This window comes from Mastigoproctus giganteus, chromosome 3 (genome assembly GCF_048544385.1).
Source record: "Mastigoproctus giganteus isolate SK-2022 chromosome 3, ASM4854438v1, whole genome shotgun sequence".
Lineage (NCBI taxonomy): Eukaryota > Metazoa > Arthropoda > Arachnida > Uropygi > Thelyphonidae > Mastigoproctus > Mastigoproctus giganteus.
Genome location: NC_143577.1, coordinates 43,080,248 through 43,092,891, shown reverse-complemented (window position 1 = coordinate 43,092,891; position 12,644 = coordinate 43,080,248). Strand labels below are relative to the sequence as shown.

At 33.7% G+C, this 12,644-nt stretch overlaps 1 protein-coding gene across 4 annotated transcripts in view; it reads left to right on the top strand.

The window, feature by feature from the left end:
* The window catches only part of LOC150087907 (uncharacterized), a 172,297-nt gene extending 168,591 nt beyond the window's left edge, over positions 1–3,706 (top strand). For all 4 annotated transcript variants that reach the window (XM_090369263.1, XM_090369264.1, XM_090369266.1 and 1 more), the window contains exons 5-6: positions 1,006–1,169; positions 2,948–3,706. In XM_090369263.1, the coding sequence (XP_090225389.1) occupies positions 1,006–1,169; positions 2,948–3,124 (341 nt within the window). In that variant the 3' untranslated portion in view covers positions 3,125–3,706. The remainder of the gene's footprint in view (positions 1–1,005; positions 1,170–2,947) is intronic.
* Positions 3,707–12,644: the final 8,938 nt, after the last annotated feature.

Sequence of the window (12,644 nt, the reverse complement as noted above, 5' to 3'; positions counted from 1 at the left end):
CCTGCTTCCGCATTTTAACATCATGTTTTAGCTACGAAAGTTTCATATCATTCAACCGTGATTAAAGGTTGCTATTGCGTGTAGCACAGTAATTATAATTAACGACCTCTGACACCGGATGGAAAACACCTGAGTTCGTTTCCCTGAATGACGTGCGGAATTTTTATAGGCTTTTTTCACAATATGGTTAAGATATTCGATGTCAGGCGAGGATTTTGCAGTTTTTTCTCCCAGAAACTCGGATTTTTCATCCAGTAAACAGTATACCGACCGAAAAAAGACGTGATTACAGACGCAACATACTGACGCCTCGTTGCCTTAGTTGCTTTAGCCCTTAATTAATGCACACCTAACCTAATTTATAACTAAGTTTGATAGTTGCTAAGGCTATTAATATTCAGTAGAAAATATCATTTATTTTCGATTTTCAGTATATCCTAATGTAATCATTCCTTAAATCTACCTAATCGTGAGCAACATTTTCAACGATAAATTCATCCTATTACGAAGCAGAGTCCAAAAGAGGGTTCTTTACAACTGTTTGTATGATTCAGCTAATGTTGGGCGCAAATTGTATGATGGAATTTTCCGCAGTAAGAAAAGTTTTTTGGTGTGTTACCAACGGTGAAAACTTGGTTATCTCAGCTTTTAGAATTTGGAAGATTATTATGAATGCGTAGAACAAAAGGCATCATTCTTCCTAGCCAATCACGAAAAAATATGCCTAACATTAAATATTTCACACTATATTTCGACATAAGTGGGCTTATTTGTTTATTGGAAGAGTTATGAATAACGATCATATTAAATTTCCAATAAGTAAAAAAAAAACTAAAAATATAATAACAAAAAATAATAATATTTAACTGTAAGCTGCCTCCAGTTTCCGTTATCTTTAGACAATATTTTCTATAACTTTATAAATGACCTTTGACAAAGAAATATAAAATTATAGAAAAACTCAAAGAAATATCATGTAAATGATTATTATTTGTTCCTATGTAGATGGACTTTCCTTATTTCGAGCTTTTCTATCCCGGGAGTTTTGTGAGGAAAATATTGAGTTTTGGCTTGCTTGTGAGGATTTCAAGAAATCTAGGGCGACAAAATTGTCTTCCAAGGCACGCAAGATTTACAACGATTTTGTAGCTGTACAGTCACCCAAAGAGGTAAGAAAAAAACTATTATTTTTAGACATCTATTAATTAATGGAAATGTATTTTGTAAAATTTATACACAAGTAACTAATAATTATACAGTAAAATTTAATTTCGATTTAATGCAAACTAAAATTTACGTCTTTGTAAATGATAATGAAAAATAATCTCACGAATATTTATTTGCTTTGTGTAACAAATTTTAACCTTTTTAATATCAATTTCTATATTATTAATATTATTATGATTATCATAACTTTTGAACAGCGTGAATTTTTTTCAAATTTTAATATCAAAGTGTTGAAATGAGTTCGTTTCAAAATCTTCCACATTTCCGACAGGATGGTTATGAAATTATATATTTAAATATCCAGAAATTAAAAATCTATTGTTGAGTCCAAACAGGGATCTGAAATAAGGAAAGTATTTGTAGGATTTGGAAAATCCTAGAATGAAAACGGATAATTAATTACAAATACCCAAATTCGCTAGGAAACAGGTCTTGGTTACCAACTAAATAAGTACAACTGGAATTACACTGATGAGAAGGCTTCTTCTCGAAACATGGATATGAAATTTAGCACACCTACATGGAGTGGTTTCGTTCTTCCTTCCCTCCCTCAAAGAAGAGGGTGAAAGTGGGGAATCAGTGGTAACCCGGCAGTAAAGTCACATCATGCAGTGACCCTTTAATTATTATGACTACACTTAGATTTTCAGAATCCTAAATGATCGCTGAGCGTTGGGCAATTGCAACAAAAATAGAAACAACAGGCGAAGTTAAAATGTTTCTCCTGTTGAGGAAAAGCTAAAATGCATCTGTTTGCAGCAAACTAATGCAGTTTTCAACCTGCCTAATCAATATGCATTTGAAAGTAACACTGCATTATGGTTTGCTAATTTTGTTTAGATAATTAGATCAAGCTATTCAAAATGTATTCGGCAAGCTTCCATAGAACACTGATCTATATGTGCGGTCTCAGGCGAGGGTAGCATAGTTTTTCAAACTCTGGTTTGTTGTCGTCTAGCAAACAGCAAATTGACTAAAGAAAACGCGCAAATTACAGACATTGTATATGGCGCAATATGGCCTAAGTTGCTGATGCACCTAAAACCCTACAACTGCGTCTGTCTGTCTCTCTAATCCATATGCTGATGTCATAGCCTGCCAGTTTATAGATGGATCTATTGTTTTCACAGCTAGAAAACATTAGTGGTCTTCAGCCTCATCTGCTATCTGCCATATTGCTTGTTTCCTCAAATCTTTGCACTCTTCGTATCACTGTTCATATTGTTCACAGACTTCCAGCTTTCTTAATATGTTTGGCTCGATGCTGTGCCGTTTCTGTGTATGAAGGACAAACTAATGAACCAATTTTGTATTCAATAAGTGACACAGCACTATCTGGTAGATTTTTAATTCTGTGAAACAAAACTTCAGTATGGCACTGCATCTATTCCTGAAATTTCTATGTAAAACTGACCAATGCATTTAAAGGTTTTGAATTCTTACAGGTAGCACTACTTTATAACCACCTGTTAAGAAATTTTCCTTGAAAATAACGGTCAACTAGCTTTTTTCCGTTTTCATCATGATACTGAAGCCTGATATTGATCTTAAATGTCTTAAATGAAATTTTAAGAGCTTAAATGAACAGAACCATCTGAATATTTTAAATTGACAAAGTTACTGTAGATCAGTAATAATAGGATAATTTTTATTTTGAATTTTTACTATTTTTTCTTCTTCCTCTCTGTAGGTCTAAAAGATCTTTGTTTTTGTTCTACAGGTGAATCTTGACTCCAGTACTCGGACGTCCATTATGAATAGTCTATCCAATCCCGATCGTGGCTCCTTTGACCATGCCCAAAGAAGGATTCAAGGAATAATGGAACAAGATGCCTATATTCGTTTCTTACAATCTGAACTCTATCAGGAATTACTGCGATCAACCAATCCAAGATGAACTTTATGCTGAAATCATCTTCAAACCTTGCTAGTTTCAGTGCCTGGATGCCACATCTCAACTTGTGGAGTCAGCTCAATTCTGCTGCCTACCTCAGAGATTGTGGCATCCATTTCATAGACTCTTTGTCTTGTATTGGACTTGATGTTATATAAAACACAGTGAAATCAGAGTATGCATAACGGACAATTTCTGGACTTTGTTGCTGGCCAACACTACAATGCCTTGAGTGTGACTGCTAGAAGCAGCAAGTGAAACTCCTCACTCAGCCTCCCGTTGCTTGTCGTGGATCTGCGAAAGAAGTAAGGATGGATGTTAGCGCCACACCACTCTTATAAAGGGTGTTCCAGCTTTAGGTGGCATTATCGACGATATCCGAGTGCTTGCCAAGTCACATGACTCGAATGATAATTATTTTTGCTTGATGCCACTGTTTATATAAATCATCATATTTCAAGTAGGAATGACAGAGATGTTGCATTCCAGCCTATGTAATACATTCCATATTTATGCCTGACTAGCCGCTGGGAAACAACATGAAGACATAAAAAAAACCCGAATTGAGCGCTTTTTTTCCCTTTTTTATTATGAAATATTTTAATACGCAATGAATTTATCAGGAAAACCATAGACTGACGTTTTGTTTCCTGATATAATCACACTTAAAATCGATTAAAAAAGGTATTTTAAAATACACAGATACAGAAATGTTATTTATTTATTTTCAACTCCCCCAAAATATTAGTTATATTGTATAACTTCTTCTGATCAAGGTAATCATAGTAGTCAAATGACAATTGCCGGTTTTCGGTTGCAAATGAAGATCCCATTGTAATAAATAACAAGTTATTTTGTCTTATAATACTGTTTTAATTAAGAAAAAAATTATTTACTATTCATATAGTATTTAAAAATGCATCTAAAATGTTGTTATGAATTCAAAGTAGTCGTAAAGTAGTCTCAAAATTTTTTGTTTATTAAAAGATAAATTTTACTTTTAACTAAATCTGCCTGGTAATCTATACTAACCCAATGCAAACTGTGTTTTCTTTTTGGACATGCATCAAGAACAAGAACGACAAAGTTCTTTCAAATGTACGTTGTTCAAAATGATAAACCCTTGAGAATAAATGTGGATAAAACCTGATAAGTGCTAGTATAAAATAACCTTATAATGAATTTCGGACTGGTTTGTAGAGATTAAAGAACAATCGAAATGATAGTCTATGGCTTCACTGTAATATTGAGTTATACTTATCTCAAAAGAGCTGATATAAACCATTTCATATTTCTCTTTTATATGGCAAATTCTGTGAAACAATATTACGTTATAAATTAAAACGAATTATGGAAAAGTTTAATTTCGATATGTAGCTGAATTGTGTATCTCAAATCGAATGATATATGCAGAATATGTATTGAATTATTGAATAATTAATTGGAAATATTTCGTTTGTTCCTGCAAAGGATAAAAGGCAGAACTGCTCGTAGAAGAGCACCTTTGATGATTTTGATACATTTAGACGCTCTCCAATTTGTTTTGATGAAAACAACAGTGGAATGATATGCAAGCAAAAATAAAAATTTTAAAAAATTGAGCAATAAGACAAAAAACTAATTTTGCTATTTCGTGACCACCGACTAACAAAAGGAGCAGGGATCATTCATATTTTAAAAACTCCTGCATCGTAAAATAAGTTGATTGTAGAGAGTTACAAATATTGTGATGATAAATATTTCAAAATAGCCTTTCAGCTAAGCAGGAACTTTATATTTTAAGACTCGTTGAAAGTACATTCACAACTTATAATGATATGTTAAGACTATATCTTGGCATCCGAGTAATAAGGCGTGCCTATATTTTTCAATAAGATATCATTTGAAGTCAAATTTCCTCTCATAATTCTTATTTGAAAAATTACAAGACCAGATGAGGATCTTCTAATTCTCAAATAAAACCAATCAACAGATTCCTACTGTTTCCATTCGTGTATAAAAATAAAGTAACTAAACGTATATACGAAGTAAATAATACTGTACTTGAAAATGCCATCGCTATCGAGATGCGGGTACCTCTATGGTGTACAGAAAACGAATTGTAATTCTAAGGTTATAACTCCACCATCATTAACTTCTTAAATCCAATAAGAGGATGGTTATTGCAAATTGCATCATTCATATTTTAAAACTAGCAGAGTAAAATAATAATTGCTACAAAACAATAATTGCTACTACTAAAAGATTCCTGTTAATTATTAATTTAATGTAATTTTCCTCAATCTAATTCTACAAGGTTAATAAGGTTCATCGAATTGATTACAGCTAATACCTCTTAATACGCTGTATATTCTATCCAGTCATTTGTATTTATGGAGACGGGACGCTCCTGTGTGTATAATATATTTATTAACGACTGGAATCTCTGATAAGCGATCACAGGAAAAGTATATTTTGCTTATGAGGAAACTAATTTATCTGACAAGTTCAATTTCATTTTCTGAATGATGTGGTATTTATTTGCGAAATGTTTCTTACCATGTACTTTATGTGTCATAGTTTTACTTAGTGATAACCCTATTAAAATCAAGTATTTATCAATTCTCTCGATTTTAGGAAATCGTGTGTGTCCCTTCCCAATTTTCTCTGTACATAACTTTTTTTTTAGCCCAACATATTAAAAACTATTTCTCTTTATGTTGTCATGTATGGCTACTTTTTTGTTGTATATACGAAAACGTGTTACTTTTTTTTCTTAAAATATCACTTCCCAAAATGCATTCTGATATGTCGGTCATTCAAAATGTACTTCCATTTATTTAAAATAAAATTCAACCCTTTTTGTTCCTTGTGGTTGATATTTTTCTTTCTTAGTAACTTAACCTGTGATTTTGATAATTATTTATTTAAACTATGAAGAAAATTCCAATATCCATTACAAAAAATAATATCACAAAAAGCTATTATTCATAAAAGAAATAACTTACTAATTTGAGTATTATTTTCAAAATAAAGTATTTTCAAAATAAAGTATTTTAAAAATAAAGTATTTTAAAAATAAAGTACCTTAATGTTTTATCTGAACAGTTGGAATTTTAGGATAATCTGTTATTAGAAAACAGGAAAATCAATATAAACACAATTGATTTATTCATATTTCTCTGAAATACAAAAATATATGGAACATGTATTAAAGAAACAGGTTGTTAAAGAAACTGTTCAACAAGGATGAGAGCATCCTTGGACTCGGGGGAGGTCCCCACGGACTGGAGATGTGCAAATGTGTCCCCAATTCACAAAGGGGGATCGAAGGGTGACACGAGTAATTACAGACCAGTTTAGTTTAACTTCTGTTCCGGGTAAAATAATGGAGTCACTGATTAAAGATGCATTGCAAGATCATCTAGACAAGCTGCAGCAATAATTCAGACACAGCATGGGTTTGTTAAGGGAAAGTCTTGTCTGACAAATTTGATAGGATATTATGATGTGGTTACAAAGGAACTGGATGCAAAAAATAATTTTTATATCATATATTTGGATTTCAGGAAAGCTTTCGACGCTGTTGCGCATGGAAGACTATTGTACAAATTGGAGCAGAATGGGAGCATAATGGTATTAAGGGTAAGTTGCTACTATGGATAAAAGGATGGTTAAGTGGGAAAAGACAGAGGGTGGTAATCAATGGGTGCTGCTCTTCGTGGACTAATGTTATTAGTGGAGTCTCACAGGGTTCGGTGTTGGGTCCACTGTTGTTTTGTATATTCATGTATATTTATCAATGATATTGATGAAGGTATATCAGGCTTAGTATCGAAGTTTGCAGATGATACAAAGGTTGGCAGGTTGTTAATGACAGTAATGGCAGTGTGCTACTGTAACAGGATCTAGAAAATTTGGGCAGATGGGCTAAGAAGTAGCAACTGAAGTTTAACCTTGACAAATGCAAAGTACTGCATATACTCAACTGGACAGGTATTTCGAACGAACGGAGGGGTGAAATGGGAGAGGGTTTTTTTTTTTTTTTTTGGCTGATGCTGAATAAGCTTGCTTTCTTGCATCATATGCCTCTACTAATGCTAATGCTAATGCTAATATGGGTAGAAGTCACCTCAGAGAAACGTACCAACTGTGTGGTACTACACTTAAGGTGATAGAAAATGAAAAAGACCTGGGAGTAATTGTGCAGTCAGATATGAAGTTTTCTGAGCAATGCAGACAGGCTGCCAGGGCAGGTCATGGGGTTTTGTCAATGATATATAGGAATTTTGCTAGCAGGGAAAAGGAGGTCATTGTTCCTCTGTATAAGGCAATGGTCAGGCCACGCCTTGAGTACTGCGTACAGGTCTGGGGCCTCATTTGAGGAAGGATGTAAAGTTGTTGCTAGAACGAGTACAGAGAAGGGCGACAAGATTGGTGAGGGGAATGAAGGGATCCTCTTACCAAGAGAGACTTAAGTTCTGCAAATTGCAGTGGCTGGAGACTAGGGACCTGCACGGTGGTCTGATTGAGGTGTATAAGGCCTTGAATTGGTTGAGCACGCTGAATTCGGATGGGATCCTTCCACTTGTTCAGATTACGAACCTAAGGGGGCATAAATTCAAATTAAAAAAGACAGATGTAGAATAGATGTGCGGAAATTTGCCTTTAGCCAGAGGGTGGTTAATTGCTGGAACAAACTTCCATCTGTCGTTGTGGAAGTTGATAGGTTAAATAAATTTAAGGAGAAACTGGACAGGCATTTGGAAGGAATGGTGTGTGGTGTGATTTTTTTTTTTTTTTTTTTTCCCTGGCTGATGCTGCATAAGCTCATACACTTGCTTTCTTTCATCACATGCCACTAATACTACTACTATTACTACTACTACTACTACTACTACTACTACTACTACCTTGACCATTGCCAACATTAGCTGACTTGTTCTAATTTCGAGTTCATAATATTTTAACAACGTGTTAAAGGCTGGGCTTCTGTGCTAAGGATAACAATATAATTGTTCTAGAAAATTGAGACTCAACCTATTTAATTATTTAATGTTTCACAATATCCAGGACATAGAGAGAAAAAAGTCTGGCAATTAAAATGAGAAATAGAGAGTAAATAAAATTATTAAATATATTAACACAGAGATTTTTAGAAATGAAATAATCATCTTCTCTAGAACTCATCAAAAAAGGCTATCAACGTTTAAACACTAATTATATACTAATTATTTCCATCAAATCGCTTATTGAAAAATACCTTAAAAATACGGAAAGTGAGTGAGTGTGTGTGTGTGTGTGTGTGTGTGTGTGTTTGCGTTAAGTGCCAAAGAAACGAGGGCGATGAGACATCAGTATTGTGTGTCTAAAATTGCGCATATTCTGCAGTATTATTTTGCCTGTTTGCTGAATGAAAAATTCGAGTTTCCAGGAATAAAACTATGCAACCTCGCTTGAGACCGACTAACTCAGCCACGTTGTAAAAAAATAAAAAATCCTATAAAATTCCTTGTATCATTGATGGGATTTGAACTCAGGCATATTCCACAAGCGTGCTACCGTTGAGGTTAGTACGGTTGGTTTTGACCATTTTTAACTTCAATAAATAATAAAATAAATAAATATACGATTTTCATACGCTATCAATTTTCACATTGATTTCTAAACATCTAAACAAACATTGGAAGAGACCAAAGTTAGCGTTTGCGTTGATTTTACCGAACGTCATCTCAGAAATTTAACGATGTTATCATGTGGTTCAGTTTTTCAATTTAATAATATGGCCTACATAACTTTTACTTTTAAGTGTATAAAGGCTTTAAAATGGTTTTCAATTTATTTTTTATTTTTTGGGCAATGCTGTATCATCATTGCTTCCTTGCATCATTTTGCTAATACTTATTAATACTATTAAGTATTATTAGTATACTCTCGAGAAAAAACTGTCGTTAAAATATATAAAAAGATTTGGGGGTTCCACTTCAAATCTAATTTTTCTGTACGTTGAAAAATAATGCTCTTGTGAACCTATAGCAAGGCGTTAATAACAGTTCTCTGTTAGAAAGAGAAATGATTTAGGATGGGTAGCCTAGCTATATTTAGAAGTTAAAGAAATACCTGAGCAGTAAATATTAGGGTTTCCATATTGAAATGCAAAAATGGGAAGCTATGATGTGATACATATATTTTTATTGAATAATGCGAACAGAAGAATATACCCAGAACCATAGGAAATATGGTTAAGATACATTTGTTAAATGGGCATAATAGAGCGCACATTCTCACCGTGGGCCTAACACTCACGCATCTAAAATGGAGCTAACATCATGCAACCAGTGAAGAGGAGTCCCATCTTTTTGGAATATCCAAAGTCGGTTGGTAATCCTGCTGTGGTGCTGCCACAAAAGCTGAAGAATATTCCTAAGAAAATGTTCCCGATAATCATTTTAGGCATATGACTGCACCAGGCATTGACTTTTCGGTTGTCTAGTTTATGGATGGTGTTAGGCTTTTCTGCTCCCTAAGAGTGAAAATTGTATCTATTGACAAAGCCACCCATGTAAAATGTTGCTTCGTCGGAGAACATCAGCTGCAACCATGTGTGCGTGTTGAAGTAAGAAACTTAGATACATAATGTGAGAAACAACATTCTCACTTTCATTCATAAAAAATTATAATGATTCGAGACTACAGTTCAATCATCCACATCGAAATGCATCCCTCCTAGCAAATTCCAAACTTCTTTAAATCCATAAGCCGCGACTTGCGCAAACTATTAGAACAGAAGGTCGTCCAGTCTCGTTTCGAGAGACGGTCTCTTGGACAATATACATATGGAGATAATTAATAGGAGGATTTTTCTTAGGAACACTATTCTTTTCTCGTGAATAAGTTCATATGAAATGATCAAGTTTATGCACCTCTCTGTAGAAGACATTTAGGACTCTTGACAACTTGCATTTAGCATTTTTCACAGAAAGCGTTTTAGAGATGCATGGCAGAGAAAAATACTCCCAGAATTTTTAAAAACCAGTAAAATCAACTTGCAGCTTTCAATATTTTACTGCGATTACTTTTAGCTATACTTTTGAAAAGCCATTAAAAATAAATATTGCATAATCATCACGGGACAGATTATTTTATATACGACGCAGTCACGAATCGAACGAACGGTGAAAACAATAGCGTACTATTATCTAGTGGAAACCAAAGATAACCACACCAAATGTACTGCAATCTTTTGATTAATGTCTCAAGAATATTTTAAAAACAAAAATAAACAAAGAAGTCCCTGTTAAGAAATCACCCAATGGGCGGGTATCATCCGATTAAAATCTATTTCCACCTGCCCATACAACTACTCCTAGAGGCTGCCAACTGCTTTCTTCCATCACTGCGTCCCTGATGGGTATTGATTATTTTGATGTAATAAATGTTTTTAGAAAGAGAATGTTGCTCGAAATGATGATAAGATAAACAAGTTGTCGAGCGTTCATGAAAAATGAAACGTCGGAAGCTTTGAAATTTTAGAATTAAAACAAACGAAAAATAATCTTCGTTTGAAGTAGCAGTAACCGCAACTGAAGAGAGATCTGAGCATGCCGCATTCACATTTGTACAGCCGGTTGAGATTGCTTACCAGCTGTTAAACATTGATGCATAACATATGATATGCTCTTTTCACTCTTCTGAAGCTTCTGCTCTTCGGATACAAATTCAGATTACAATCCATCCTCCATTTCTTTCACTATTAAAGGAAACTTGAATTATGATAATGGATCCTTTTTTTCTGACATGAAGAAACAGTATTAAGTAACTATGATTAATGCGATTACTTTGATAAAAAAAAATGAACGAAGTTCACTTTCCATATTTATAAAATGTCACTCAATAAAAAAAAAAAAACTTCTAAAATAATATGATCAGTTTGAATGTTTTATAATTAAATTGTCCATTTTCAGAATCCTTTGAAAACAGATAGCAGAATACTTTTTCAGAAAGCAGAATCCTTAGAAATTTATATACATTAAAAGCACTGAGGTTTATTTTTAAGTAAATTTAGGATACTTGTCGTCTAGACCTTTCTTTTTTAGCATTTAGATTGAAATTTTTGAATTTAATATCAAAATTAGACTGGGTGTTACAGTTCAGATGTTACGATTTATAAGTTGTTTACATTTTTTCTAAACTGTTTTTCCCTCAGTGGGAAAGTTGTTCTCTGTCCTCGGTTTAATCCAAAAACGTAAATTTTTATTTGAAGAAAAAAAAGCCGTTATATAGCATGTTTGTTTTTTCGGTACACATGTTCAATTATGAAGAAAGTTGGCTATACAAGAACAGTTTGTGTGGTGTCTCCTGACGTTACAATCGTCGTGTTCCCCCTGGGTGGTGCCTTTTAATTGAAACACTCTGTATATTGTATTATATAGACATTTATACTAGTTTTCCAGCCATATGTTAACCCCACACTGCAATTATCCAGACATCTTACTGTCTTTATAGATTTATGAGCGAAATAGTTCAGAGTCCTGCCCACTACCACTTGTTGCTAAAACACGAAACATGTCTCTTTTGAGAAGGTTACATGGTAGGAGTATCATAATTAAGGGTTAGTGACCCCTTTTGTGCACCCTCCTGAACTTGTGCCGAATGCAGTTTCGTTGAGTTGACGTTGCCTTGATTCCAAAAAAATCCAGACACAGAAAATAAACACATGGAGGTTGATTGAGGAGAGGAAGATATTCATAGTGATATTTGACTAAATTTGAGTAATGGTTATTTTTTGTAACGACTTTCTCAGCGAAAATTCCCTTCTTCCTTTTTTTTTTCTAATAGGAAATAAAACAGATATAGAGCGTTGAGCTGACCTTGATCTGGTTAGAAGGAGTTGGTGTCAGTGGAAATGTATAATGCACTTTTCTCATCACATTGCAGTTTTTTTTTAATTAATGTTTATTTAAAAACATCTTCCTGATCCTTTTTAATTAACTAACTAAAAGAAAAATTTTTCTATCTTTATACGTATTTGTTTAAATTTCTTCGGATTTCTAAAACCCAGCATCCTTTCTTCATCAAATGCTAACTACTCGTGCAGATGGAGAATTTGTCATTTAATATGTACTTAATGTTGTTTATATATCGCTATCACTTCTTTCATTTAGTCCATGAAACTTATCTATTAACACATTTTTTTAAACTATTTTTTGAAACCATCCGATTTTCCAGAGAGCGGATATGAATATACGTCCTTTCGGCTGTAAGTTACACCGGGCAGCTTTGTCTCAGATGCTTGCCTAAATAATTCCATCCTCCCCAGTACTACATTAATTTCTTGACTATGGCTACAGCAAAGTACATCAGTTGTCGCTTACTTTGTTGTTGGTGGGACAGTCACCGTTCAAAATAATTATTTTTAATAAAAAAAAACCAAAATTGAAACTTGCTTGTTGAAATTCTGTGACTGTAATTCGATCAGTCAGACTGACTTTGGATTTTTTTTTTTTTAGGAGCATTGGCGACTAAGGCCATGTTGCTCCGTGTA